Consider the following 26,344-nt stretch of genomic DNA (forward strand, 5'->3'; position numbering starts at 1 on the left):
CGGTGTTGATTAAATGTGCTATTCAAGCGCTGGAAATATTCTTGGGGAAATGCTCCACCTAGTGGTCGGTGTGGGTACTGTTTAGTGGTGCATTCACTTTAATTATATTTATTTTATTATTATTTGTCTGTTAACTTTGTGTTTGACATAACTTTGGATATCTTAACAATATTTAGGTGGAGGATTAGGTGTGTCTGCCTGTACTGTATATTATTTGTTATTGTTATTTATGTTTTTTTAATTGTGCAAACTTAAATCTAAAACATGTAATACATATTTTATAAAATGTTTGATGTTTGATGGACTTGATTAAATCTTGTACTTTTAATTAGGAACTCCAGACTTCAACATCTTTAAGACAGAATGGTCAATTTTATATTTGTTCGTCTGTCGATTTTTTTAAATCAAATTTTTGTTATGTATAAAATACAATAAGACTAATACAACTGCAGGCTCACTCCAACTCTCATCTCTTTTAAATCAAGGCTGTGAGCTTTTTGTTTGCCACAACATTTTAAAGCTTTGATCAGTAACTTGAACTGCACTGTAATTTTTATAGTATTGTCCCTTGTGCCTTGTGTCTGAAGTGTGCTATACAAATAAACTTGTCTTGCCTTGCCTATTAAAGATCACACAGGCCTCCGCACCTCTTAAAGATATTTTTGGATGTTTATTTGTTTCATTTTTGCTTGCTTTTGTAATGTACAGTACCTCATTACAAAACATGTATTTTCCATTAAAAAAAGTTCATAAAAATGAAAAAACAATGCAGCAATAACCATAAACAATGATGTTGTAAATGGGAAATGTACCAACATCGACATGCAGTAATTATTTTTGATAAAGATAGTAGATATTTTGTTGAAAAACATTACACAAAACTATATTTTCTATTCTGAGGATGTGGGAAATAGCATCAGAAGAGTTTGCTTGAGCACACAACAGCCGATGAAATTAAAACGGCAGCCATGTTTGTATTTCGGTCTAAGAATATAAATCCAAAAATTAAGTGAGCAGATGAAATACGCAATTTAATAACAATTGTTCATGGTCAAATTTAAAAGAGTACAGAAAACAATAAGAAAACGTGTCTGATTATTGATGTTAAATAAACATCCTAGAGCTATGTATGTATGTAGTTATGTCTGTTAATGTGAACTGAAATGTGTTTTTATTTTTTATCACAAACCCACATTTACGATTAAAGAGAACATATTCAACTACATCTGCTCAAGAATTGTTTTCTTTACTTGTTTGCTTTGTGTTCGCGTGTATTTGCTGAACTATTTCTATGAATTCAATAGAAATATTTGTTTAAAAAGTGTTCAGAAGGTCCTCTAAGCAATCCTTACTTTGCTGTAACTTGCAGTACATGTCTATGGGTGGCAGTAGTGAGTCCGTTAGAGAGCGAATTCACACAAATACCCCTAGAGAAGAAGAAGAGGCTCTGGGAGTCGCAGGGTGATGACGTACAGCCTGGAAAATGGAGAGAAAACACATGTCAGCTTTTGCTCTGTATCAAACGATTTCAACAGACCAGCCTCCTCCTGCTAAGAAGGCTTCCCTGCAGGTAGATTTTTATTACATTAAAATAAAGTTTCTGCTTTAATGCCTGTGTGTGTGTAGACGTGTCTGCCACAGCTGCAGGAGGAACTGAGCTTAAAATAGCACACTCCCCCTGGTAGCAATTTATCACACCATGTTATCTTCATGTCAATTATTTACATTTCTCCAGACCAACTGTGTAGCCTGACAGTAGCCTTATGTTGATTTATGTGATGTTGCAGGTGGCAGAAAAGAAGAAAAAGAAAAAGGAGAATGGGGCTAGTAAGGTCAACACAGTGAAAGCTCAATTAAAGCCTGAAAGGAAGAAAATACGAAAGAAGCCCCTGAAGTCTGCACAGAGAGAGGAGAACCTGAAGGAAATTACAGAGGTAATGTGTTTCTGCTGCAAATACACAAATATAGATGCTATTATTTCATTAGTTTGACCCTACGGTGTTTATAATGTACACTTATGGTAAATGGAGTCCTCATGCTTCAGAATCAGGAGGAGGAGGAGTGTGTCAGTGGAGACGGTGAGGATCTAGAGGCTTTTCTAGCTGACCTGGCAAAAGTCAACAGCAGCAGGGAGAGGGCGAGCAAGCTGTTCCAGTGGCTCATCAACCCCATTCCTGCCAAGTCCTTCTTCAGGTACGGACGTTGGCAGTGTGTCTGTCTGGATGTAAAGACTCAGACTCAGAGCTGCATATCAATCCCAAATAAATAAAAGACATTCAAAAGAAAGCAGTTGACTTCTGTAGGTTGCAGCGAGGCAAACACCGGTCGATGAAAAAATGCACCAAGTTTTCACTGACTAATATTTTTCCTCTTTCTGAAGGGAAACATGGGAAAAGAAGCCAATTCTTGTTCAGCGTAAGAATCCAGATTACTACAAGGGACTTTTCTCCACAGCAGAGTTTGATCGCATTTTAAGACAGGTAAGGAACTGAAACATGAGCCAGACGCTCATCCATCCTCAATTTATCTGTAATCTCCTGCCTGTGTTGTAATTCAAGACGGATACATAATTGTCCATAATAGTCCTGCACTCTGTACATAATGTATGTATAGAAGCTTATAATGAGTATAATCCATCCCCTCTTGTACACATTTTCATCCAATATTTATTCTTAATGGCCTTGCACTACCTCTGTTTCTCCGTCTTTACAGCATATGGTCATTGGTGTTTTCTAATAGACTGTACACACACCTACTTTTTAGCTCAGTTTTAGTTGTCCGTGTTACCGTGTGTCTATTCATGTGTAGTCCACTGAGAGCAATGTAAACCGAAGTCAGATTCCTTGTATGTGTACACAAACTTGGCCACTAAAACCAATTCTGATTATGAGATCTTTCAGATTAAGACACTACAGAATAATAGAAAATGGGGCAGGAAATGTGCTTCTTTTAGTGTGGGAATGTTTCCGCTTTGGAAACAAATAATCTCAAGTATTTGAGAATTACATCGCCACAGTTGTAGTGTTTCCATAATAATCGAAGTTCTAACTTTTATACCTCAAAAAAGTGTTGATATTTGATGCCACAAGGGAAAAATAGACACAACACGAAATTTCAGATTTTTGGTTTGCCACTGCAGATATGACTTCCTTTTTAATAAACCTTTTTATTATACAGCACCTTTTTTATAAACAAAGTGCTTTGACTGACAAGCAAAAGCAGGAAACTCAGGAAGACAAAATTATAGAATAAACGCCTAGTCTAAGGTGAAGTTAAAAAAAAAGAAGGCAAAACACAAAATGTTTCTTGGTTAGTAGCAGAAAATATCACTTTTTTTTTCTTCGAAAACATGTCGGGAAGAAGAGAGAGCGAAAGCGAAGCTGGAACCTATGCATCAATAGAGCAGAAAATGAATAGTGAAACCATTTCAAATATTAAGAGTCATTATAAGACGGCCACTGGGTAACTCTAAACAAACATTTGAATTTGAGTTTGCGTTCTTTTCTGTCACTTTAAGGATTGTTCGCATCGCTGGAAGAGTCTGACAAAGCCTGATTTTGCTGAATGGTTCACATTAATTACAGGCTCTAGAAAGTTCTATGAAGTTTGGTCTCACTTTTCACCCATTTTATAAAGAAAGGAAGACGACTGACAGTAAATACTGCCGTTCATCATGTGAGGATGAGCCACCTCATTGTTAGGCTGCTGCTGACTGTGTGCACAGATTTGTTCTGTTTGATTGAATGTAAGATTTTATCTTGTGTTGCATTTTCTTCTTCAAGTTATATAGAAAAACTGTATATAGTCAGACTGAACTGCATGTCTGCGTTGTTGAATTTAAGGAGGATGTTCAGTACGGAGTTAACCTGGATGTCACGAGCTACACTAATGGCCAGAGGGAGACGCACAATCCTCCAGGGAGGGCTCTGCCATTCACTGTGTGGGACTTCTATGAGGTACGGCCGGACTGATGACACCAGCAGACATGAGATTATTTCCAATGCGTCATTACTGTGATGCTGCATCTTAATGCTCGTGATTAAAATACCTTTTAATTGGGCCCTTTGCAGCGAGTTAGCTGCACCCGCTCCCTCTGTGGGGGTCATTAAAGTTTCCTCTCACTTTCAGATTTTCCAGGACCTCCTTCATTAAAAAGCAGTTAGATGTATGGTTATGCATTAGGCAATAAATTAGTTTTAATATTTTCTGTGCCGCACGCTAGAAGTCATTTTGTGTTAAGTGCATTAACCGTATCAGTGCACCATCTGCACCACTCGCAGATTAGTAATCATCATCATGTCTCTATTTTCCAGGCTGGCTGCTCCCTCCGCATGCTCAATCCCCAGGCTTTCTCCTCCACAGTGTGGAACGTGCTGTCCATCCTTCAGGAGCAGTTTGGCAGCATGGCAGGAGCCAATATGTGAGTATTCAGGTCAGTGATTGTACTGGAAACCTTTGTGAGATAAAAATCAGATACTGTTAAATGTGTGTTTTCCTTTGAACCAGATACCTGACACCACCTGGAACACAAGGCTTTGCTCCACATTATGACGACATCGAGGCGTTTGTGGTTCAGCTGGAGGGGAAGAAACACTGGAGAGTGTACAACCCAAGGTGAGATGAAGGGAGGAAACGTAAAAAGAGCAGTTGAATTCACACTTGTGACAACTTGTTTCTGCTTGTTTGATTGATTAAAAAATGTTTTACCAAGACACACTGTGAAGCTGTTTTTCTGGCCTTTTCACAGGACAGAAGATGAGGTCTTGCCTGTGCTTTCGAGTCGTGAGTAAAAAGATATTTATTCCACGTATAGTTTTTTTTCCCAGTGAAAAAAAGGCCAAATTTGTCTCTATTTGGTTGGAAGCAAGTTAGATAACTATTTACTGCACGTCATTGGCACAGAAACATGCATCTTGTCTCTTCTGAGCTGAGCTGAACTGAACTGTGTAGCAGACAGCTGTCGTTTCTTATGTGACCACGTTGCGCTTCCTCTCCAGCAAACTTCAGTCAGGCTGAAATCGGAAAGCCGATCCTGGAGGTGGTGCTAGAAGCCGGGGATCTCCTCTACTTCCCGCGAGGATTCATCCACCAGGGCGACTGCCTCCCGGATGCTCACTCCCTCCACATCACCATCTCCTCTTTCCAGAAGAACAGCTGGGGGGATCTGCTACAGAAGGTAACGAACTCTGATCAAGGCTCTAATCAGGAACACACTTGATTAAGCATTGCAGGTAGTGTAATAACCTTATGATACCTGTGTGATTTAACCTACAGCCACTTTAGAAAGCGTTTACATTTGCTGACGTAAACACATTCAGTTCTTCCTGGGAAAAGTGCTTGAGCACACAGAAAACTATGCAGTTTTTTTTTGCACCTGCAGCAACAGCAATTTTAATTATGAAACTGTTTGCAATCAATTTAAAAAAAATAAAAATAAACTTGCAATCAGAAGAATATTAATCGATATTAACTATTTTGATAATTCATTAATCATTTTAGTCATTTCTCAAGCAAAAATGTCAAACCTGTCCTAGTTCCAGCTTCTTAAATGTGTCTTTGGGTTTTGAGCCGACTGAAGAAGCAATTCGAAGATGTTACTTTGGGATCTGGGAAATTGTGATGAGCATTTTTCACAATTTGCCTTTAATCAGTTAATTGTGAAAATGATCAGCAGATCCGTCGATTTATATTAAAAAAAACCCATTAGTTTCAGCCATAAACTGAGTTGAATCAGCCTGAATCTTCAGATTTTGCAATGCAAAAACACTACAGCAGTGATTGCACTCCTGCAAAGACAAAAGTTCAGTTTAAAAATAGCAAGAAAAACTTGTTTTAACCAAAGATGAAAGCAAAGGCTCCTTATTAGCCTGCTGCTTGAGATCCTCTGGCAGGAGGAACCACTAATGGTTCCAAACTCTCGACTTGTCTTAAATTAAGTATCTTAGGTTCTGGGTTTTATTGCATTTTACTATGTTATTATTGTAAAGCACTTTGTTACTTTGGTGCTATATAAATAAAGTTTATTATTATCTGATTAGAAAGCTAAGTGCTTAACAAAGGGCAGCATTAGGGCATGAAAAAGATATTTTTAATCATTTCTGCTGTGCAATATTCCAGTGTTGATTCTGACTACAGAGAAAGCAGTGCACCACTTCTGTCTCAGCCTCATAACCTGCTTGAAGAAAGTTTAAACAGCCGCTCTTCAAACAGCTACCTGGGTTCCTATTTTTACCAAAGGTCTTTCCACTTTTTATCTGCTCCTCCTCCAGGTGGTCCCAGCAGCATTGGAAATAGCAATGGAGGAGGACGTGGAGTTCAGGCAGGGCTTACCTCTCGACTACCTGACGTACATGGGAGTGCAGAACTCTGACAAGGTAATTAATCACTTATTTTGTGTTTACTATCACCAGCCTCAGCTGTTCACAAATTACCCACAAAATGCTAACCTTGTGTGTTTAGGATGACCCACGCAGGACAAAATTCTTCTCTCGCATTGAGAGTCTGATGAAGAAGCTAACAAATTACGCCCCGGTCGACGCTGCCGTGGATCAGAAATCCAGAGGCTTCCTCCATGACTGCCTTCCTCCTCTGCTCTCTCCAGGTACGTGATGGATACATCGGTTTGGGGGGAATTAATTAACTTTTAATGCAGAAGGAAGACGACGTATACTGATTCTGGACTACTTCATGTCATGTCTCGCAGAGGAATTGGCCAGCAGTGTTAAAGGAGCACCTACGAGATGGGAGCGTGGGCAAGCTATGGATGTAGGCACACACATTACTACCCAGACCCGAGTCAGAGTTCTGCGTGCTGGATGTGCCAGGTAATACAGCTTTATATTGCTTTTCACAGTAAGTTATAATATAGCATCTTTTGTGAAGGACACCTGCTTCGATGATCCATGAAATGTAAAAAAAAAATGCAACTTTATCACGTGTATTTGCTCACAAGCTTTGTGTCTTACCAGGTTATGCAGCGATGGAGAAGCTGTACATCTTTATCACACAATAGACAACTCCAGAACCTACCACAAAGAGGAGCCCAAGAGTTTTGAAATAAAAGCAGAGGTAGACTGGAAGATCTGTGAGAAACAAATGTCTTGTACACGGTGTCCGAGCGATGTTTTCACTGTAAAATGATCGTTTTTCTTTCAGCACACAGATGCCGTCGAGTTTCTGATCCATTCGTATCCCAAATTTGTGACTGTTGGAAGTTTGCCGTGTGATTCTGCAGAGGACAGGGTGTGTTGTTTACACCTCTTTCCCTAATGTCCATAGACTTATTAAAACACATCCCATTTTGCATATATTTCTTTTATTCGAAATGAGAAATGTTTCAGCCTGTGTTTTTGTGAAATTAGTGTTTTAAGCTGTTCCTCATGTGGGTTTCTTTTCCCTCTAGATCACTTTGGCTGAGCTGCTTTTTGAGAGAGGGATTATCCACACTGCAGAACCTCTTTAGTGGCCACAGACTCTTCAGTCATGCTGACTGCATGAATAGATTCAAATTACCTTTGTACAAAACAAGATCTTCAATGCAAAACACTCGTCCCAAGTCGTCTTCATTAACTTTACTGGAATAGTCCCACTGAACGACCCATTTATGAATTTGCTCTGTTCAGCATCAAATAAAGCAGTTTTTTTTTTTTTTATGAAATGTGTGTGTGTGTGTTTGTTATGCAACCAAGATCACCAACAAGTACCAAATGATTTTGAAGAGAAAGGGCATGTTTATTATCGGTTGATACAACTCAAAACATTAAACGATTATTAGTTGATCCATTCAAAAACAGAGATGCAGGAGTCTTCTTAAATATTCTGACTTGAGGGCCACCCATCAGTCATTCACACCACAGTTGACAGGACACGTTCCAGGGAGGGACAGTCTACTTCCAGGTCACCTCCTCACCAGGCTTCAGTTCCCTGAAGAAAACACAAGAACGACAGTTGCATAAGCTTGCACCCAGAATGACATTAGCATTAGATTATTTTTATGTGATGCAAATTTGTGAAATGCTTACTATCAGAATTAGACACAAAAATAGTAAATTGTACTCTCGTTTTAAGATTAACGAGCATGGAGGTCTGATCTGGCTTATACATGGCAAATGGACATGGTAACACGCACAAAACTAGAGGAAACACTCAGCTTTTTGGTACCAAACTCAGTGTATACTGAGTAGCTGACAGTAGACATGATATGTGCATTCTGCAGACTTATAGTTGAGTAAGTTAGTGGGTTTAAAGTTGCAAAAATCATCATAAGACTTTGAAATAAAAAGGAATATAGGATATAAATGATATTTAACAATAACACAGGGGGACCTGTTTAACTTTTAAATGTAGGAGGAAAATGACTTTTTATTCTTACCTGCTGAACAAAGCACTTTTGTTCCTGAAAGCTGACAGCTTCTGGTCCTGCTGTCTGTCAAGGTACCATCCAAACACAAAGCCCATGGGCACCAAGATGTTCACCCAATGCTCACGGGCAAGTGCTACAAAGTTAACCATGGCTCCTGCAGAAACAAGAAGCAGAGGACACATTGTGACATAGATTGTGGCGCTGATATTATAATCTGATGGAAAACAGTCATGCTGCTTACATTTGAAGTTAGATAGAGGGATTGATGCCGTTACATATCAATTTCTGACAGGCTTAATACTGACACTATTGTAAGTCATGACATTGCTGTAGCTTCTTTGCAGGGCAGCTCTGGTAAGCCCATTGAAACAAACCAGTGCAGCATTTGCATAGTAAGGAATACTAACCTACACAGCATGAGGCCAGGATTACATTATACTAACACATTAACTGAAAAACTTAAGCCATATCTGGTTTGCTTCTCTGCCAACCACTAAATGAAAATCAATGCATTTTAAAATGACTTGGTCCGGAGTCATTGAGAAGTGACTATAATATTTAGTAAAATATTGTGTCATACTGGATCTTTTTAGGGACTGATAGGGAATTCTGTAATACAGTGATACTTTACCCCATCACATCTGCAGACAGGACTACCAATTATTTCAGGACAATCCATTTTATGTACAAAGTTATTGTGACACTAAGCTCAACTAAAACCAACTGCTAAACAACTAAAATTATGAATGACAGCCTTTATACCTTGTTTACACGCTTACTTGTGTGGACAACAGTTGGACTACATGCTGACAGAAAAATAATGTGTGTCAAGGAGTTGTTATGTCGACATTTCATTGCTGCTAACTTTTTTCCGGCATAGCTTTGAGCTAACTGGTGCAGAGTGAGGGTTATGTCTAAACCTAAAATCTTGCTAGCGACAATAATGATTACTTCAGCTGTAATTTCCCCATTTGCACTGATTACTGCATTATAGCTTGCCATAAAGTGGAGCTAAAATGCTGAAAATATAATACTTACAAAGTTTTTAAACCCCAACTAGTGTGAGCTGATGACAGCATAGCCAGCAGCTAACGTAACTGGCTAACTAATCAGTTTGCTAGCTAGCATTAGCAGTACGTGTCGGGTTTTCGTTGAAAATGGTTTGTCGTTAGTCATTTGTGTTAGTTGCGTTTTGCACAATTAACATAGTAGAGTAGAATGGCTGAAACAATAAAGAGGCATGTGGTTGAAATATCTAAAATATTACCTTCTGTTTACAACAAGCCGTGGCCTTCAGCTCTTCATTCACTAGGCAGAGGACACTGGACTCTACCAACTGTACGAACACGACAGTGTGACTTGAACAATCACGCATTATTACTCCACTTTGGGACCCTTGTGGAGGGTTATTATGTACATTTTAAACACATTATTCCACAACTTTAAAGCTTAATTGTGATAATATAATACGACAAAATGCGCTTTCAATGTTTTGTCATAATATTAGTTTTTTATCAACACCGCCATAGTTGGTACGTTCCTTTGCCCTTTCACACATGACGCAGCGGCTAACATGTTTGCTAGTCAAGTGTGTGTTCATAAGCGCTAGCCAAAATGTCTTAATGTTGTAATTCTAGAAAATCCACTTGTTGTGTTTCTATTCCAACGGGAATATATATATATAATCTCATATTTAATGGTATGTTGCACGTTCCTTTGTCGAGCCAAGACACTTACATCCACAATCCAAAATGTAACGAAGCTAGCATGCTAACTCGACAGACTTTGCCGGGTGATTTGTTAACGTTATTGCTCGTGCGAACTAACGTTAGCTGTGGCTAGCAACCAAACTGTTGACTTTAAATGGGCTTACTGCTCGGCTAGCTAGCCGTATAGTCCCCATTTAGAAGTTATGCTGTGTATTACTGTTATACCGTACAATTTAATTTCAAACTATAAACATGTTTGTGTTTTTTTCGCTGTTGGTCGAAATGAATGAGTGTTGTGCTCAGCTGTGATCACAACCGCTCAGCTCAACGTAGGCGATATTGTTTTGTTTGCATAACCTGATGCTAAACTAGCTAACTGTACTTTCAGCGTTACAACTGAAGAAAAATGACATCCATTATCAAGCTGACAGCCGTGTCAGGGGTTCAGGAGGAGTCGGCCCTCTGTTACCTGCTGCAGGTGGATGAATTCCGCTTCCTCCTGGACTGTGGCTGGGACGAGAACTTCTCAATGGACATCATCGATGCTATGAAACGGTAATTATGGTAGCCATGCTCTGATTACAGCAGTTTCCCCCCCTGTTATGTGAACTAAAACAAGTGTCATGTCCTTCTCTCCAGATACGTTCATCAGGTCGATGCTGTGCTCCTCTCCCACCCTGACCCCATCCACCTGGGAGCCCTGCCATATGCTGTAGGGAAACTGGGTCTAAACTGTACTATATATGCTACAATTCCTGTCTACAAGATGGGTCAGATGTTCATGTATGATCTATATCAGGTACGAAAGGAGCATGGGAAATCTCATACATGCAAAGTTATTTGTGAGCAGGGTTTAATTGCATGATTAACTTATTCATCCTTCTTTCCACTTAGTCCCGAAACAACAGTGAAGATTTCACACTGTTCACCCTCGATGATGTGGACTCTGCTTTCGATAAAATCCAGCAGCTGAAATACTCTCAGATTGTCAATCTGAAAGGTGAGTTAATTGCAGACTGTTACTGAGTCACACCTCATTATCTATCACTCACACCAAAGTGCTTCATATTTTTCTTTTACCTTTTACTTTAAGGGAAAGGACACGGCCTCTCCATCACTCCTCTCCCAGCTGGTCACATGATTGGAGGCACTATTTGGAAAATTGTGAAGGACGGGGAGGAGGAGATTGTTTATGCTGTGGACTTCAACCACAAGAGAGAGATGTGAGAACGGACACGACACTCATGAAATGGAAATGAGTTCTTCAGTTTTTTGACTGTTGGTTTAATTCCCTTTCTCCTCTGTTTCTCTTTTCTAGCCACCTCAACGGCTGCACGTTGGAGAGCATTAGTCGTCCTTCCTTGCTTATCACAGACTCCTTCAACGCTACATATGTACAGCCACGACGCAAACAAAGAGATGAGATGCTCCTCAGTAAGTAATCTACACAAGACTCTATAGTAGAAATCATTTCGTTCCAACGCTCTAACAAATGAACTGTGTCATCCTGACTTCTATTTCAACATCGAAATTGAAATCCAAAGGTGCAAATCTTTCATTTAAGTCCTCTTTTGTTGACCTTGAAGACGGGACTTGTTTTGCTCAACACTGTGTGACAAATAACAGGATAACATGGTGTTTTAGCTTGCATCAAACTATGATGTCATTTTCCCCCTAACCTATCTTTGTCTTTTTCCTTAAAACTACTCCATTTAAAACTTAAAACAATGGTTACAAAAACGCTGTATATTTTCTGGAATATTCTTTTTCTCACAGCCAATGTCATGGAGACGCTTCGCGGTGATGGTAATGTCCTGATCGCCGTGGATACCGCTGGTCGTGTGTTGGAGCTGGCTCAGCTCCTGGACCAGATTTGGAGGACAAAGGATGCTGGGCTGGGAGTTTACCCACTCGCTCTGCTCAACAATGTCAGCTATAATGTGGTGGAGTTCTCCAAGTCCCAGGTATCAATCACACACTTTCACACTTGAGAAGATTTGTGTACTATTCCTTAGATATTTTAGATTTAAAATGATAGTTGTTCACTTTCACCAGTTATAATTGTTAATCTGTTGTCTTCCTGTAGGTGGAGTGGATGAGTGACAAGCTCATGAGGTGTTTTGAAGACAAGAGAAACAACCCGTTCCAGTTCCGTCACTTGACCCTGTGCCACAGTCTGGCAGACCTGGCCCGAGTCCCCAGCCCTAAGGTGGTGCTTTGCAGCCAGCCAGACCTCGAGTCCGGCTTCTCCAGAGAACTCTTCATCCAGTGGTGCCAAGACGGCAAAAACTCCGTCATCCTGACGTACCGCACTACACCCGGAACCCTCGCCCGCTACCTCATCGACAACCCCGGAGAGAAGATGCTGGATCTGGAGGTGAGACCAGCCGTCAGCCGCGATGGAGCAGTTTTGATCTTGTCTCTTCATGCATCACTTGCCCCACGGGGAGCAGCTGTCTCTCACGTTCAAACCCAGCTGAGGAAACAGCAAAATGTGTCATTCTATCATTTGCACCATATCCATCTTTCACTCTTCTCGTTATGACAGGTGAGGAAAAGAGTGAAGCTGGAAGGCAAGGAGCTGGAAGAATTCCTCGAAAAGGATAAAATAAAGAAAGAAGCGGCTAAAAAGCTTGAACAAGCGAAAGAGTAAGTCCCAGTATATGATGCTGCTTTATGTCCCTTGGTATAACAAAACATTTGATTCATATTATTTCTCTGTTTACAGCTAAAAACAGAAAATTATGTAAAAAGCAGACAGAAATGCAGAAATGTTGGTCTAAATTGCAGATCTAAAACAGGCTGTTTAAATGGAAATCTGTAATTGGGAGATGAGTCATGACCCTTTAACAGAGTATTTATACTCTGCAGCTGAACAAAAATCTGTTGTCTGTCATCTCATATGTACACAGTTAATGTTTATTTTATGCACTCGCAGGGTGGATGTAGATTCTAGTGACGAGAGCGACATGGACGATGATCTGGATCAGCCAGCTGCTGTGAAAACCAAACACCACGACCTGATGATGAAGGCCGAGGGGAGCCGCAAGGGCAGCTTCTTCAAACAAGCCAAAAAGTCTTATCCAATGTTCCCCACACACGAAGAGAGAATCAAATGGGACGAGTACGGGGAAATTATCAGGTGCTTCAATATCGATACGTGTGAACATCAGAATACAGAGTGATGGATAGAGAGGAACTACACCGATCCATATTTGCTGACATCACCAATAAGTTCTTCTTCTTTTACAGGTTAGAAGAGTTTCTGGTTCCTGAACTGCAGGCCACAGAGGAGGAGAAAAGCAAACTGGAATCTGGATTGACCAACGGTGATGAGCCCATGGACCAGGATCTCTCTGTTGTTCCCACCAAATGCATCTCAAGTATAGAAAATCTTGAAGTTAGGTGAGTGATCCTCTAAATCTGTTCCGAACCTTGAAACGGAAATCTTTGCTATTATTGAGTAAACTGGCAACCACTGACTGCGTAAATCCATGCGCCTTCATCTCAATTGATTTCCTATTCTAGACAAAAAAAAAACAAGAAGAACTGAGCTTTTTTTCCCATTCTTATTCTTAAATGAATATGAAAAAAGTAGCTTTCTTAAAAGACAGAAAAAAGAGGCTCTCCAATTTAAGTGCAGGCTTTTCTGTCCTCAGACTGAACACAGCCATACAAAGAAAATTGAAACTTGTGATTGAAAAAACAGCATTTCAGGCAATTTTCTATAAATTCTATCCTGTGTCAGAAATTGCTTTGATATCAGCTGCATCTTCACAATTCTTTGTCTGTATATATTTTTTAGTGTAATTTAAACATTTTCAACAATCTTACATACTTATATTGTTTCTCTTTAGACAAATTCAGCGTTTTATTCTCCTTGACGCTCGGCGATTGTTCCTTTAGCTCTTTGGTTGTTTTAACTGTTTATTCTTCTGATGCAGGACGAGGCTGTTTAGCAGAGAGTTGACGCTCTATGAAAATAGTTTGTGTTTAGGTTATCACCATGTCCTTACCCTGTGAGATTTTTTAAGTCTGTGTCTATATATTTATGTAAAATTAAAAACATAACGCAGAGATACAGGCCTACTGTTTTAAAAAAAAAAGTTTTCTTGCACCCCTTAAATTCAAGAAGGTCTCGTGACCCTCCTCCGAGCTTTTGGCTATCCTTTATAGTGGTCGGGAATCCCAAGTTTGGAAACAGTCCTCTGTATCTGTGTGTTTCTGTGACAAGAACTCTGCAGGTTTAAGTTCCCTCATAAAGTGCCATCAGAGCTGATCAACAGTACAGTACAGTGCTGTGTTGGATGGCCTCCAGGTGTGAATGAGTGTAACCGTTTGAACGTGTTGCTAAAAAACAAAAAGGTTATGTCTACTCAGCAAACCTCTCCTGCATAAATCACAAGTCCCATCAAGACATCTTGTCTGCGCGGGCATTAAACAATGTTTGACAAATCAGCACTATTAAAAACCTTCATCCTGACTTCCTCCTTCTCCTACAGAGCGAGGATATCTTACATAGATTATGAAGGTCGCTCTGATGGCGATTCCATCAAGAAGATTATTAATCAGATGAAGCCCAGGCAGCTGGTGATCGTTCACGGGCCGCCAGAGGCCAGCCTTGACCTGGCCGAGTCCTGCAAGGCTTTCAGCAAGGACATCAAAGTCTACACACCCAAACTGCAGGAGACTGTGGACGCCACGAGTGAAACACACATCTACCAGGTCAGCTTCAGTAAACGCCTGCTCCGTTTATTTTTCATTAGACTAAATTGTTGTACGATTCCTTTGTTTTGTAGAATCATACATTTAAATTACCTGTGCAATGATAAACCTTATAAATCTTTGTCCGGTCATTTTTTCACATTTTACAACCTCTTAGCAATTGAGCCGAGGTGTTAACTGCTACAAGGTTGAGTTCTTTAACGGTGATTATAGCTCAAGCATTAAGGCAGCCTTCCATGACCATGGCCAGTGTCTTCATCATGTCTCATCTTCTCGTGGTAAAGGTGCGGTTGAAAGACTCCTTGGTGAGCTCTCTGCAGTTCTGCAAGGCCAAAGACACGGAGCTGGCCTGGATCGACGGCGTGCTGGACATGCGCGTGGTGAAGGTGGACACGGGCGTGATGCTGGAGGAGGGTGCGAAAGAGGAGCCCGAGGACAGCGAGCTGGCCATGGACGTTGCCCCCGATCTTGGCATCGACCACAACGCCACGGCGGTGGCAGCACAGCGCGCCATAAAGAGCCTGTTTGGGGAGGACGAGAAGGAGGTGTCTGAGGAGAGCGATGTCATTCCCACGCTGGAGCCTCTCCCTCCACAAGAGGTTAGTCAGAGAGCACTTCATCGCAAAGTTGTTGCAGTGATATATAATTATATATTTATTAGAAATATGAACATTTGTTGCTAGTAAGCTTACAGATTCTCTCCACCCTGCTTGGAAGATGATATGTGTGATGTTTTTTTTTCCCCGTCTTAAAAATGTAATTACATCGTTAAAAATGTACATCTACTTCTTCTCACTTATTGGAGTCTATGAATATCTAAAGATTTTTATCTCAAGAGCTTAAGTGCTGGTCACTTCACTGAGAAGCACATCCTCGGTGTGCCTGCCAATGGCTTCAAGTCCTCTCATCACACTTGAGCCCAGCCTTAGTGTCAAACCCCGAAAGAAGCAACAATAAACCAAATGCATTTATGAGTGCAGAGGAGCTTTTTTAAAAACTCACTCTAAAATAAGCTTTATGTTCTGTTATGCGTCAGATATCTGGCTGATTGGGTCATAACAAGTGTTAAGAAGCCTAACTTGGTGCTTAACCTGTTTTCAACTTAAGAGAGATCTTGTTTACAGCAGGCTTGTCCTACCTGCTTCTCATTTTGGCAGGTAACCTCATTTCAAGTCTTGGCTGTCATGCAAATGAATAATGGCTAATGAAGTAGTACAAGCAACTGAGGATTTTCAGGTCCCAGCAGCTGCAGCAGCCAGTAGACAAACACCCTTTATCCATAAATACATTCATTAAGACTTCTTGTTGTCAGGAAGAGGTCTGGAGACAGTTTGTCAAAGGTGAGTTGCAGGAAGAGTTTATTCTGGAACAGATATCCGTGGGAGTCTAAGTTGAGAAGAGCTGAAACGTGTTTCTCTGCTAATATGTGTCCACAAGGGCGTTTAAGCAATTCAGACAGCCTGAAGTCTGACTTCTGTTCTCCCTCCAGATTCCAGGGCATCAGTCGGTGTTCATCAACGAGCCTCGCCTGTCTGACTTCAAGCAGGTCCTGCTGAGAGAGGGCATCCAGGCCGAGTTTGTGGGAGGAGTGCTGGTATGCAACAACACGGTGGCCGTCCGCAGGGTGAGTGTCCTTCCCACTGGCCTGGCCAGTACGCTATCCATCAGCTCCCTGCAACACTAAGCACCACTAGCCCTCGACAGGGAAAGTTGCCAGCGCAGAAGACATACGAAACAGGCTTGTTTTACACCAATGAAAATGTTGAGCTCCTGGTTTTATTTCCATATTGATGCATATTTAGGTCCGTGTGCCAGGCAGTTGCATAGTTGACATAAAGCCAGTGATTTAATTAAATTAAAAGATTGTAGAATTAAAGGATCTGCATGAAAACACCGTGCAACATCTTTTCACATCTCTGCGTCTGCAGCGTTCACAAACTTCTATTGTACGCTTCAAAGCCTTGCAGAGAATAATTTATCTCCGGAACAAATAGACACAGAATGAACACATTTTCAATGACATTCACTGCCTGAGATCGTGTTGACTGAGTCATCAGAAGTAACGATGCACAGCTGACAAACTGTCCCCTTAAGACAAACTAATATTGTTGTACAGCAGGATGACACATTTCAGCTTCTCCCTTTGTTTGCTGATGGATTGTGCATCCTGAGAAATCGGCAATGTTTAGTGGAGTGGGCAGGTCGTTTTAGATGCCAAAAAATACAGTAGCTTAGTCAGGAGTCTACAGACACAGACACAGGCAGCAGTACCATGACAGACAAACACTGGTTTAGAGGTTAAGGTCTATTTACTTACAAACTATAAAATGAGATACCAGTGCTTAAAACAAAATGGAACATTAAACACGAAAAGAAACAAATACAGCCCGCCTGGGTAGGATGAAAGAAAACCCAGCGGTGTATGAAAACATCTCACCTCTGAAGAAACACACACAAAAAGAATCACAGGCAGAACTTAAGAACTAAAAGGAAAAGTAGGAGTGAGCCAGGATACCAACAACAAAATGCATAATTGACAAGAACTTAAAATAGACGCAACCCAGAAAATGAAATCAAAGAGAACTGAGACTGTTGAGAGTGTGTATGTGTGTGTGTGTGCTATTTAAATGGGAAAACTTGAAGTGGATTGCTTCATTAGACATTTAAATCCCCAGTCTGTGAACGTCTGAGTTGGAAGCACTTCATTTTTAGAGGTCAGCAGCAGGCTGCGCAGAGCTTCTACATGGATGTTTAAAGGTGAAACCATGCTGTACGAAGTGTTGATGAATGTTATGTGAGGACCTACATGACCTGTGCATCTTTTGTGCTCTCTGTCCAGACGGAAGCCGGACGCATTGGCCTGGAAGGCTGCCTGTGTGACGACTACTATAAGATCCGGGAGCTGCTGTATCAGCAGTACGCTGTGGTATAGCAGCAGCAGAAGCAGGAGGAGGAGGAGGACACGCTGCAGAAGAGCACACCACGGCAATATAGAGACAATCCTTTACGAGGACTTTACCCAGAGGAGAAGAGTGTACCACACTCGGGCTACCTCTTCCTCAGGGGCGGCTCCAGCTGTTTCACTGCAAACCTTGTTGTACATTTTCCCTTTTTATAGTGTTTTTTTTTTTTTTTTTCAGATAGTATTTTTTTTTATTGTTAGTTTACCTCCACAAAGTGAGAGGCAGATGCTTTCCCCTGGACTGACCTCTCTGTGTGAACAGACTCTCGTATTCCTGAAACTATTCCCACTGTACAGTAACATCCCAGTGCACTGATGTGATTCTGCCATTAAAATCAGTCTTTTTTCAAATATGCATCTCTGTTGAAGGTTTTTCCACAGTTAATGTTTCCCAATACTTTATGAATACTGACCAAAATTTGACCGAAGCATTAAGTAAGAAAACTTGGCATCACATTCTTGGCCCAATTCATGCACTCATGCACTACTCCCTGTAGAAGTAGCAGTTTACTCTGCAAATATTGGACAGCTGCGATTATCTCATCCATCTGTAAGTGTACATGCCATGAATCTGACGTTGAATTTGACGGTTTTCTTCCACTGTTGGAATTTCTCAGGGCACTATGTAATTCACATATTTCACACAGAATTCAGACACCTTTAATAAGATGCAAGAGGGCTGATTTTGCACTCAGTAGTGAGGTCTTTGTCTTATGTACAAGTTCTTGATAGACTGTTTCAAGTTAATCGGAATATTGATTAATTTCAGACATTGTAGAAAATTCTTGTATGGCTGATCATGATGCTATGGCATCATTAAAAGGGTAATGCAGACATTTATTATCGATTCTCATCAAGTTGTGGGCCTTGCAAGAGACAGTCGAAAATCATAGCATTGATTGTAAAAATCATAGCAGCAGAGGTCAGTGCTCAGTTTTAGCTCGTAGTAGAGGCCAAGCTGTATGCTACGCTACCCAAAATGTAGCATCTTTCATTGAACCTCGGTTCAGCACTTCTATCTTGTAATGCAGGAAACATTGTGTAATAAATCTTATAACCCAAACTGACATAACCCTGATGACATCATCAAGAGTAATTTACTTTGTTAAAAGAATAAAGTTAAAATTCATCCAACTAAGGTATTAAAAAATATAATTTTTTTGTACTGACATTTAAAACCCAGCTGTATCTTTATTAGATGTGATGTTTCTATTTTTATGCATTAAGTTTTCAGGCCGTCTGTCCTGTTCTCGTGGAAGTGATATCTCACAAGGACTTTTAGGGAATTTAATTTCTCTTGGACTCGAGAATGAACCGGTTAGAATTTGGTGTTCAAAGGTCAATGTGTCCTCACACAACACATTTTTGGTCATACTGAAGAATCACACAAATGTCTAATAGGATAAATGATGAGTGATGACATTTTAAATCCAAACGCCATAACAAGGGGAGATTGTGACCATATTTCACATTTAGTTGGATACTGAATTTGTGACGCTAATCTTGGGTGCTCACCTTAAAACTGAGGTGATTGTACAGATCCTCTGTGCACCCACATTTTAGAGTTTGAAGCTTCTTTGCAGCAAAATCTATATTCGAAGCGTATTTGAAATATGTGACTGTGTACTGTCATGGCCACAACTTTGCGTTCTATCAGAATTATTGACCAAACTTAAACACAGGAGGAATCTGACTGTTTTTTGTTTTCTCTCAATGCATTTACACGCTCACAGACATACAGGCCATTTCCTAAGTTTTAACACAGGGTGATGGACCTGATTCTTTTCATTCATCTGCGATCAGCGAACCATGGCCAAGGCCAAAGGTGCTAACTTGCACAAGCCTGAGTCAGATAAAGGATCAATGAGTCAGGCAGACTATGACATAAACATATGCAACTAAACAACCCCTCTGTCCCTGCGCTCTCTCTGCAACTAGGGAATGGAAAGGGGGGATGGCAGGTTAATAAGAGGGATGCATTTTGGTCATTTTGCTAACGAGGTGAATCCGCCTTCATTCCACCTCAGATCACCTACGGGTGGTTGCACCATGTGACGAAGCTCTCTGTTACTCCTCTGTAAAATTGAATGCAGCATGTTTCTCACTGGAAACTACCTTATTACCTTTTTTGAAATTCCTTCAGTCTTCCCATATGTTACATGACTATGAACAGACATGGATGCTGCAACTTGACTGGTTTGCAAGGGAATACAACCCCAAGGTGTTAATTCTCATTTGCATGGACCGTTTATCGCCCCACAAGATTTGCTGCCTACTAGGTCAACTAGTTACTGCAGTAACACCAGATGGAGACATTTTTCAGCTGAATCTAACCGGCCTGTGAATACCCATATCAAATGTGCCCATGCAGCAGGACCATCTGTAATACAGCGGTGAGATGACATTGTCCCTGAAGTGATAACCGGGATTGAATATAATTCAGCCTGCTATGTAGTGAGCTAGGATTACCGTTCTTCACTGTATATTTTTAGGTAACTGTCTCCCGCAGCAAAAAAACCCCCCACAAAAAAACTGTTTACCTCCCTGGCTGTTTGTGACAGGCTAAAAAAAAAATAATGAAACGCTTCAGCAGTTTGTTTTCTTATCTTTTTCAGGCACACATGGATATACAGCCTCACCTCTGCTGCGCTCCAGTGAGGTCTAACCACTGTATTAGAAAGTTGGGTGATAAGAGGGGATGTAGCTGGCGTCGAGGATGGAGGGGAGGCAGGGTGTCATTGCCGGAGAGATGTGTCCGCTGCAGCCGTGGTGGCACATTGACTCGGTTGATTACGTTTGCAGCGTTGTGTGAATCCCCGGGGTAGATCCTTAACACGGGCAGCTGCGGAATGCCACTTTTTTTATGGACATGCCAAAACAACAACTCCTCTTCATCACCCCCAACTTTCAAACATCACATGTGCATCATAGTGGTGGAGGCTCCTCCTACACGGATAGCCTGTTAAGCAATCACAGGGGGTTAACACACACACACACAAGTAGGACAGAGAGCAAGCAGTAGAGTGTGTGTGTGTGTGTGTGTGTGTGTGTGTGTGTGTGTGTGTGTGTGTGTGTGTGTGTGTGTGTGTGAGTGTGTGTGTGATCATGCACATGGTTGGAGGAGTTAGACTTGAGCACGGATGGCTGGCTGACGTGCAGGCCTGTTTTTATTCAGTTGCATAACATACAGTTTTGCACTTTAGAAACATTAAAATTTAAATGCTCTTTTTTAATCCGTGGCTCACACACACTCACACACACAAAAAAAAACTTTCATGTCCAGAGACACATCAATGATGCCTTTATTTATTTCTTTATTTGTTCCCCCCCCTCCCCCACTGAACCTCTGTAACCTGTGACAGACAGAGGCTGAGTGAGAGATAGAGAGCTGGAGTGGAGATGAGGAGGAGGAGAGAGAGGAGCTCTTCTGTGCCACAGAGCATGCCAGCCCTGCCCAGTCACTGCTTTTCATTTTGATAATTGACCGGGAACGCCAGAAATGTCCATCAGCTAATCCTCTTAGCTTTCATAATGCTGACTCTGTCACAGAAGCCCCTGTTTTAATGTAACGAGCAGCTAAGCCCGGAGCACAGGGCAGAGTCGCCCTGGGGCACCGAGGCCGCTCTGCCCCCTGGAGGCCGGCGAGAGATCTGCTCTCAACTCAACAAGTGCCCTGCCAATCTGTCCTTCCACAAATCAAATCACAAATCCTTAACCTGGCTCCAGGGTGCCCACCCTCTCTGCCTTTCCACGCGGCACTCATTGGCAGGAAGCTGCACTCAAAAAGGAGCATCTTGGTGGTGTGTAGCCATTCATCTGTGTGGATTGGAGGATGAATGAGCTTAATCCCTTTTGAATTCCCGGTCTACTCACTAAGCAGACCACTTAATGCCAATGACATCAATGTAATAATGTGGAAAGGGGACGGATTTCTATGAAACCTCACAATATTCAAACATAACATAAGGCACAAAAATCCCATGATACCCAGCTCTAAAAATGGAACTTGTCACTCTGCCCAAATGGACATCACGTTGAAATGTCGGCTTTATTACTGTTGTTTCACAAGCTCAAGCACACGTTGTTAATAAATGAAAAGCAGTCCTTTTGACTTAATGACAGTTGCTGGGTATTTAAAAATATGTAGAGCCATGCCTCAACACTTTCACCAAAAGATAGATGCAAAAAAATTTAATTAGAAGAATATTTTAACCAGGGGCGTCAGGGCTACGATAATGTCAACCTGACAACCTACAGTAGGTACAGACAACATGTCATAGGTTATGTTTTCATATCAGCCGGGATGGTACTTGAAATGACTGAAACGTTTACGTTTACCAGCCTAGTCCAGCACGGTCTGTCACTTTTATGTCGAAAAGTGGTGGAGACGTAGGGGCTTAGATGAAAAAATGAAATGTTACTAGGAGATCTTTTGAGGTTGGACTGGATAAATAAGGTGCGAAAAAGATTGCATAACGGTGCATCAAAATTTATTTATTAGTTATTATGTCTTTTTAGCACATTTTTTTGAACAGATATTGGTTTTCAAAAGTGATGGGGACAAAATTGGTCATCACTGTCCCTGGTGTAAATAACACCTATGATTTTAACACTCAAATTAACAGAGAAAAATAGTGAGTCAGGAAACCAATGATGCAGGAAGCTGAAAGAATTAGACCTTCTGGAAAAATTGCAAATCTGCTGTCTTTATTTATTGGAGTGACAAGTTAGCAGTGGAAGTAACTTATCCTGGAATAAAATAAAAATTACTTCTTCCCATTCTGACAATTTTGAATGAATGCAGTATTGATTTACTAGAGCCATGACTTGATTAGCTTAGGTTAGCATGAAGACTTGACACTCTGGGCGACAGCTCGTCTAGAACACAATGTGCATTTATGAGGAGCTAGCTATGATAGCTACGATAGCTTACAAAGTCAGTGGAAGACAGGAAGAAACATTATCCGCATCCGTTAGGATAAAAAGGAGAAGGGAGAGAGCCTGGAGGGAAATATAGAAAGAACTAGAGTCTCTGGTGAGTTCTGAGTTCAGTCATAGTCACACAGACACACACTATGATACACTGATTTGTGTGTCTGTTGCTAACTAGCTTACAGCTAATGTCTGTACAGTGGATATAGTGGATGTGGATGTCAAAGAAATACAAATGGTCCAGTTTGTTGTCCGTCTGTACACACCTGAAAGAACAAATTCACCCAAAAATGAAAATGTAGTCATTATCTACACCCCGCTATTCTGATGGAAACTCGGGTGAAGTTTGGTAGTCCACAAAACCTTTGGAGTCCTTCACAAAGAAATCCACAGTCCACCAGCATTAAACAACTCAAAGAAATCATCCACAGGTTCGTAAAGAAGGTCTCATTTTTCACAGCGGGTAACAATCCCTCTAGACAATATTCGGAATCTAAAAGTAGTCTTGAGAAGGTTTTTGACAGTCAGTCTGGGAAGTTAGTTAAAACTCGCTCCTCTTCCTGGTTTCAGTCATTTTCTCTTGCCTCACGCTTTCCCACTCTACACATCTTAATTCCCCTCTAGGCCCCGTGCTTGCTTTTTCCTTCATCTCTTCCCTAATTCCTGCCTCTTTGAGTAATCCCTATGTGCCAGCATATTCCTGTAGTAATGGTCCTTCAGTACAGGAACCACTTTTGCCCACCCGCTCCTTAAGATACACTTTAAGAGGCCGTGTTGAGAAGGAATCCTGAATTACAACATTATGGAGGTGATCCTCTTATGCAACCTGCTCTTCACACCCGTCCACAAAGCGGGAATGCTCACGAGCACAAATCCACGAAGGCACTCGCTGCCAGATTATCCAGTCCACAATACTGCAGCTGCCATTTTCCCTTTCTGATCAAACAATGCGTTTTGTTGGGAGCATTCATGGCTGTGACTGATCCTGGCTGGCTTCCTGGCAGAGGCATGTGGATGACTTAGTGATCATGTGTATGTGACTGGATATTTAGGACAGATCACATGAGATTGTTTTGCTTGGCCTGTGTACAAACAGCACATTCTTCTCCTCCCGGAGCAAAACAAACCTGACCAGTCGGTTGTCCGTAACTTGAGGCGATGCAGGGAAGAGGATCAGGGAACATGCTCTTGGATGAGGGCAGTATCAGCCTCTTAGCAAACTGCATTCTGGCTGACATGTGGTTCCAGCCAGTCAGCAGAATGCAACCTGGCTGGCCTGCTCTTTCTGCTCAGCACATCAGAGGTAACCGGCCTCATCTTATGTGACACGGCTGACACCGCCTTGAGAGCTGTGAGGAGACCCTGCCGATGATTAATTCAAGCTCAGAAAACATGATGAGGATTAGGTCTCTTTGTTTACCCCCGCAGACGTCTCTCCTAAACTCAGGATGCCTCTCTGGCATGACACAGGGCCGTGTAATAAGGCTGAATCATCTGCAGTGAACGATGTGGATGTGAAAACGAGTAGAGGCCAGACCGAGGAGTGTGAATCCAGACAAGTGACTCAGCACTACAACTGTTTATCTTCGTGCAGTTCAGTTAAGATGCCAGCACACTGAGCGGTGGCTTCGAATGTCCAAATGTTTGTGCATGCTGTAACTTGTAGCACAAGATTGGTTTTTGTTTTCATCATTTAACCACGGTGGGATGATGATGATGGGGCAAAACTAAGAACATGAGGCAGCTTCCAGCGTCAATCCATAACCATATCTAGCCACGCTTTTTATACCAAAATCTAAAAAACACAACAGTTTTATTATAAGGTGCCTGCTGTGCCTCCAGAAAAACACAGAGAACCTCCTTCTAACCTCCACAAGCACATTCAAGTAAGTTGCACATAGGGGAAACTGTAACTTCAGCGTTAACGTTTACTTTCATAACTGCAATCTAAATATAAAGGAATCTGTCTGCCTGTCTATCTGTGTGCTATTCGCATATCTCAAGAACTGTTCCGATCCCTCTGACGTGATCTCATGGGGAAGCAGACCTAAACAAAATGGAGATTAGTGCGTTGCAACAACTTGCAGAGAGAAAAACACAAAAGCAGTCTGGATGAGTGGGGAGATGCATCAACACGGGTTTTATATTCTTCAGCAAGAACTGGAGGTGAGATTTTACACAGTTGTATGCTAGCTAACGTTAGCCTCAAGGTGCTACAGGGTGAAAATGAGCTGCTGACCCCCTTTTTTTCTTTTTTCTTCAATTGACGGAGTATGTTCATTGAGCCATAAACCACAACAGTGTAAAACAAATATTTGAATTAAGTCTGGGTTACAAACCCAACGGGATGGGCTCAACGATTTAGGGCTTGTTTTTAGCTAGCTGCTCGTTAGCTTAGCATCCTAAGGTGCCTGCTGGCAACGATGTGGCTCATTTATTGCCATATGAAACAGCGGCAGAGCATCGAAGGGCATATAAAATTGAAACTTTTTAAAATGACTTATTATCTACCTTCTTCCAGAGGCTCTACTGGGGTCACGTAGTTCATAAAATCCTTGTAGCTGTTGCTGTCGGATGCCATGTTTTTACTACACTACAGGCACAGAAGAATAAACTTTGCTGAAAGAGAAGGGTAAATATGCAGTTTCAGTAACCTCAGATTTATTGAGTATTGTAATGGAATCCATTAATCTTGTCTGTTGTCAAATTGGACGTCTTGATTGTTGTTTTCATTGAGGACCATGCGCAATAGTTCCTTGATTCAAGTGTTTTACAGAATAAATGGAAAGCAAACTCGTATTCGTGTCCCTTATTTTTTTGCTGATCCAAAAAATGATCCATTCTGTGACGTCAAACCGTGTCACGATCCCAAACCACGAGTTTTGTGATCCTTTGCAACCCTAATGTAATGAATATGCATCGTGTGCACACCAGATAATCAGAATTAGTGAAATAAACTAGATTTTAACTTAGTATCCCCTCAAATAGGACGACCTCTAGATTATGTAATAGTGCAGATGTCCCCTTAAAAGCCCTGTCACAACATCTCGTGTTGTGCTTTTAATGGTGTACACAGTATTACAAAACAAATTTGCAATTATGCAAACTACCACAAAAACCACATGGACCATGGATCATTCAGACCCCCTTTGCTGGTAATGAAGCCCTGGTTATACCCTGAAGTCACTTGAAAACATTCAAAAATTAACTAAATTATCAACAGAATGTGAATAACAGTTATGATGTTATGACATCTATGTATTGTGTTGCAGAGATATCAGCTGAAGCTAGCATACTAATCAGCTAACCCTGGTCCAAAGCTCCTGTGCTAGCGGTGAAAACAACACTTTCCCAGCGCTCTGAGCTCTGTCTGGACTGCTAGCTGCACAGCCAACTGAGCTTACTAGCCAATGGGAGCTACAGGTAGCAGCACTTAGCAGTAAATCCAATGACATGCTGCCCCTATTTGTGACAGGTCGCAATTCTTACATACCGCACGTTTAAAGGCCATCGAATTAGATTAAAATCTCAAGAATAAAGGTAGTAAGTGGACCTTTGAGTTGAGACTACCTTGCTACACATGCTAATTTTAGGGAGTAAGGCAAAGTCAGGCACGGAAAAGATTGCAACAGCCATTGCCACCACACTGAGCTT

At 41.3% G+C, this 26,344-nt stretch overlaps 3 protein-coding genes across 3 annotated transcripts; 2 read left to right on the forward strand and 1 right to left on the reverse strand.

Annotated features, from left to right (window-relative positions):
* Positions 1-1,467: 1,467 nt before the first annotated feature.
* Positions 1,468-7,657, forward strand: riox1 (ribosomal oxygenase 1). The gene is made up of 15 exons (XM_073492833.1): positions 1,468-1,570; positions 1,788-1,934; positions 2,045-2,193; positions 2,381-2,480; positions 3,843-3,956; positions 4,314-4,420; positions 4,507-4,614; positions 4,748-4,782; positions 4,998-5,176; positions 6,270-6,374; positions 6,460-6,601; positions 6,704-6,824; positions 6,969-7,068; positions 7,156-7,242; positions 7,403-7,657. Exons 1-15 carry the CDS (start codon positions 1,484-1,486, stop codon positions 7,460-7,462), a joined length of 1,641 nt encoding a protein of 546 aa, XP_073348934.1. The 5' UTR covers positions 1,468-1,483; the 3' UTR covers positions 7,463-7,657.
* A 50-nt stretch (positions 7,658-7,707) lies between these two features.
* Positions 7,708-9,713, reverse strand: LOC141018072 (NADH dehydrogenase [ubiquinone] 1 beta subcomplex subunit 1). Its single transcript, XM_073492942.1, has 3 exons — positions 9,630-9,713; positions 8,372-8,516; positions 7,708-7,923 (listed from the first exon to the last, which is right to left on the reverse strand). Exons 2-3 carry the CDS (start codon positions 8,509-8,511, stop codon positions 7,887-7,889), a joined length of 177 nt encoding a protein of 58 aa, XP_073349043.1. The 5' UTR covers positions 8,512-8,516; positions 9,630-9,713; the 3' UTR covers positions 7,708-7,886.
* A 201-nt stretch (positions 9,714-9,914) lies between these two features.
* Positions 9,915-18,109, forward strand: cpsf2 (cleavage and polyadenylation specific factor 2). The gene is made up of 15 exons (XM_073493430.1): positions 9,915-10,061; positions 10,460-10,626; positions 10,711-10,870; positions 10,966-11,071; positions 11,165-11,294; positions 11,390-11,505; positions 11,848-12,035; positions 12,158-12,448; positions 12,620-12,720; positions 13,010-13,213; positions 13,324-13,476; positions 14,574-14,796; positions 15,081-15,395; positions 16,286-16,420; positions 17,636-18,109. Exons 2-15 carry the CDS (start codon positions 10,478-10,480, stop codon positions 17,726-17,728), a joined length of 2,364 nt encoding a protein of 787 aa, XP_073349531.1. The 5' UTR covers positions 9,915-10,061; positions 10,460-10,477; the 3' UTR covers positions 17,729-18,109.
* The last annotated feature ends 8,235 nt before the right edge of the window (positions 18,110-26,344 follow it).

Source organism: Pagrus major, chromosome 22 (assembly GCF_040436345.1).
Source record: "Pagrus major chromosome 22, Pma_NU_1.0".
Lineage (NCBI taxonomy): Eukaryota > Metazoa > Chordata > Actinopteri > Spariformes > Sparidae > Pagrus > Pagrus major.

What these genes read in the sequence shown, in the direction of transcription:
- LOC141018072 (XM_073492942.1), bottom strand. Translation starts at nt 8,511, where the DNA reads ATGGTTAACTTTGTAGCACTTGCCCGTGAGCATTGGGTGAACATCTTG. An exon ending in AAAAGTGCTTTGTTCAGCAG is followed by an intron (nt 7,924 to 8,371) that starts GTAAGAATAAAA and finishes TGTTTTCTTCAG; the next exon opens with GGAACTGAAGCCTGGTGAGG.
- cpsf2 (XM_073493430.1), top strand. Translation starts at nt 10,478, where the DNA reads ATGACATCCATTATCAAGCTGACAGCCGTGTCAGGGGTTCAGGAGGAG. An exon ending in ATCATCGATGCTATGAAACG is followed by an intron (nt 10,627 to 10,710) that starts GTAATTATGGTA and finishes CCTTCTCTCCAG; the next exon opens with ATACGTTCATCAGGTCGATG. An exon ending in ACACGGTGGCCGTCCGCAGG is followed by an intron (nt 16,421 to 17,635) that starts GTGAGTGTCCTT and finishes CTCTCTGTCCAG; the next exon opens with ACGGAAGCCGGACGCATTGG.
- riox1 (XM_073492833.1), top strand. Translation starts at nt 1,484, where the DNA reads ATGGAGAGAAAACACATGTCAGCTTTTGCTCTGTATCAAACGATTTCA. An exon ending in ACCTGAAGGAAATTACAGAG is followed by an intron (nt 1,935 to 2,044) that starts GTAATGTGTTTC and finishes CTCATGCTTCAG; the next exon opens with AATCAGGAGGAGGAGGAGTG. An exon ending in CTGCGTGCTGGATGTGCCAG is followed by an intron (nt 6,825 to 6,968) that starts GTAATACAGCTT and finishes GTGTCTTACCAG; the next exon opens with GTTATGCAGCGATGGAGAAG.